This window comes from Limulus polyphemus, unplaced genomic scaffold, assembly GCF_000517525.1.
Source record: "Limulus polyphemus unplaced genomic scaffold, Limulus_polyphemus-2.1.2 Scaffold15909, whole genome shotgun sequence".
NCBI lineage: Eukaryota > Metazoa > Arthropoda > Merostomata > Xiphosura > Limulidae > Limulus > Limulus polyphemus.
Window position 1 is genome coordinate 1 of NW_013681519.1, and position 3,598 is coordinate 3,598.

Genomic DNA, 3,598 nt, shown 5'->3' on the forward strand with positions numbered 1-3,598 from the left:
GGGAAAGTTTATTGAAGTGTTATCGTCAACTTAACAATACCAGACTTTGTTTTTCTCTTACCTCATATATATAGGGGAAAGTTTATTGAAGTGTTATCGTCAACTTAACAATACCCGACTTTGTTTTTCTCTTACCTCATATATATAGGGGAAAGTTTATTGAAGTGTTATCTTCAACTTAACAATACCCGACTTTGTTTTTCTCTTACCTCATATATATAGTGGAAAGTTTCTGAATTGCATCACTTGAACTGACACATATTGATATTTCCAGTGTGACGGCCAACCTCTAGACTTGGCTAACGGACCATCGCTTCAAGGGATCGCCGTCCTTAATATTCCCAGCATCTATGGAGGGTCCAACCTCTGGGGAGACAACCCCAGTTGCAGGAGGAAATCAAAATGTAGGAATAAAACGAAAGATAAGGACGGGCTAGTTAACAGCATGCAACCAATCGACTTGAGCGCTGCAGTGCAAGGTGAAGTCCTCCATGTACAAACATCGTTTCATATCTTCATGGGCCAGGTGGTTAGGGGGCACTCGACTCGCAAGCTGCGGATCGCGGGTTCGAATCCCCGTCACACCAGACATGCTCGCTCTTTTCAGCCGTGGGGGCGTTATAATGTGACGGTCAGTCTCACTATTCGTTGGCGGTGGGTGGTGATGACTAGCTGCCTTACCTCCAGTCTTACACTGCTAAATTAGGGACGGCTAGCGCAGATAGTCCTCGTGTAGCTTGGCGCGGAAATTCCAAACAAACAAACATATTGAAAATATTCCTAACATGTATATCAATTATAGATTACACGAAAATCGAATCTTTTTATGACACTTTTCCTTTTTTTCTTTACTAGAAAAAAAACCGGGTTTAAATACCCGTAATGGGCACAACACAGATAGCCCGTTGCGTAGCTTTGCGCTTAGCAGCAAACAGACAAAAGATTGCTTTGTTAATTGCTGGTAGACGTTCAGTACAAAAGTGTAACGGTCGTTGGACCGATAAGAATGTGTTCATTCCCACCTGCTGTTAAACACAGAATATCATTGGTAAATTCTAAACACCTCTCATCTTATGTACTTGGAGCATCGAGTCAGGAAATAAGGTTCTCGATAGTTTTTGCCCCTGTAAGTAGAAAAAGGGTGTGCCCAAACTGAGCGCCTCTTATCGATCACAACACAAGTAACCCGATACCCGAGCCCTCTCGGAAAGAATAACCACCAGAAAATGTTCGAGTTATTATGTTACTTCTATTGTGGTTTATCTATTTTTGATCCTAAGTGATCTATATAGATTTCAACATCCCTGGTCTCTTTTATTATAAGATTTATTGTGCTTATAGATTGCCATTCACGTTATTGTCCTCAGTCGAGTTGAAGCTAAACGAGTGCATAAATATAGAAAATTGAAGATTTGTTTGTTTGTTTTTGAGTTTCGCGCAAAGCTACACGAGGGCTATCTGCGCTAGCCGTCCCTAATTTAGCAGTGTAAGACTAGAGGTAAGGCAGCTAGTCATCACCACCCACCGCCAACTCTTGGGCTACTCTTTTACCAACGAATAGTGAGATTGACCGTCACGTTATCACGCCCCCACGGCTAAAAGGAGCGAGCATGTTTGGTGGGACGGGGATTCGAACCCGCAGATTGCGAGTCGAACTCCCTAACCACCTGGCCATGCCGGGCCGAAAATTGAAGAATCGGCCATTCGTAGATTACAAAAGATTGTCCGGAATGAGAACAATCACGTGCCATCTGCCCACGTGACAATAAAGCTAGTTGCTCGAGCATATTAAAAACCTATTATCAATTTAAAAAGTTCTTTAAAATCTAAATGGGGATATCGTTTGTTCAGAAGTATTGGAATCGGCGTAGGTATTCTGTGGGTTGTATTCTGTTCAAATTTACAAAAAAATTAGGGGATTCAGGGCCCGTACGCACAGTGTTTCAAAGAGGGGGGGGTTCTAATTTGTGAGATCAAAAGCCAACATATATTGCGCATGCAAAGTATGTTGATACTACGGGGGTCTGGGGGCATGCGACTATTTCAAGTCAAAAAATGCTAATGCTTCATCAGAAGAATGTAGACTATATAGAAAACGTTAAATACAACAAACTAAAAATCGATATAATTCACGTGCAAACAGTCATGAATTAGTCGGCCCACGCCACGTGCGTGTTACTCAGGTAGCTTATAATCTTCGTTGAAGCTGGTATTCTAACGCCATCTGTTCGTTAATAATTTATTAAGTATTTATTTAATTATTCATAGCTTTTTTTTTTTGAATAATAAATATGCATACAGTGTAAAGTTGCATAATATACAGTAATTTATCGAAAAATCATTTGTCAGGTAAATACATAAACTATTTTATTGTTTTATTAAATTATTCTAAATGGTCTTCTTTATTTTCATTTTTCAGATATTGGAGATACTAAGTTTGAAGTTATTGGTCTCGAAAACTGTATGCACGTGGGCCAAGTGAAAGCTGGACTTCGCGGCTCCGGACGACGTTTGGCGCAATGTTCGTCTGTTGTCATAAAGTAAGACTTCAGCAATAGTTAGGACGTAAGACAGAGTTCAGCAATAGTTAGGACGTAAGGCAGAGTTCAGCAATAGTTAGAACGTAAGACAGAGTTCAGCAATATTTAGAACGTAAGACAGAGTTCAGCAATAGTTAGGACGTAAGGCAGAGTCCAGCAATAGTTAGAACGTAAGACAGAGTTCAGCAATAGTTAAAACGTAAGACAGAGTTCAGGAACTGTTAAAACTCAAAGCAGAGTTTAGCAGCTGTTTAAACTCAAACATAAATATCTGATGTTTCATTTCTATTTTCTTGAGGTAAGATAGTCAACTTCCTAGACTGTGATCTAGATATTTTAATTCCAAATATTACACGGATTTCCAAGCATTAAAACCATTAAAATGTTTATGAATGCTCTACATGTATTATTATAATATAGAAATGTTAAATTTACTTACTCCTATGTAGGACAAAGAAGAGGTTTCCAATGCAGATAGATGGAGAGCCATGGGTTCAAACAGCGTGTTCCGTACGTAATGTTTCTTTTTATGTGCGTCATTAGTTTTCTTGTAGTTAAAACGTATACCCAGAAGAATATCGTACCACTAGATAACAGTAAGCTAACCACGTGGATAGTTATGCTTTCATCAACAACCATGAAAAAAAACATATAATCCTTATACCTGTCATCAAATTAACGGAACTGTCACCAGCAGGTTCAGATTTATGAAGAGAAAGTTCATCATCTTCTTTACCTTTCTTCTGTGGCCAGACTTGCTATTCTAATCAATATTACCTTTCTTCTGTGGTCAAACTTGCTATTCTAATCAATATTACCTTTCTTCTCTGACAAGACTTGCTATTCTAATCAATATTACCTTTCTTCTGTGGCCAGACTTGCTATTCTAATCAATATTACCTTTCTTCTGTGACCAGACTTGCTATTCTAATCAATATTACCTTTCTTCTGTGACAAGACTTGCTATTCTAATCAATATTACCTTTCTTCTGTGGCCAGACTTGCTATTCTAATCAATATTACCTTTCATCTATGGCCAGACTTGCTATTCTAATCAA

General features: G+C 38.8%; 1 protein-coding gene across 1 annotated transcript; it reads left to right on the top strand.

Annotated features, from left to right (window-relative positions):
- Positions 1 to 268: 268 nt before the first annotated feature.
- LOC106477477 (diacylglycerol kinase 1-like) lies at positions 269 to 3,095 on the top strand (the record flags this gene model as incomplete). The annotated part of the gene is made up of 3 exons (XM_013938037.2): positions 269 to 479; positions 2,420 to 2,540; positions 2,990 to 3,095. Coding segments are annotated over 3 exons (426 nt in total), but the record flags the coding sequence as incomplete, so codon positions are not given.
- Between the last annotated feature and the right edge of the window lie 503 nt (positions 3,096 to 3,598).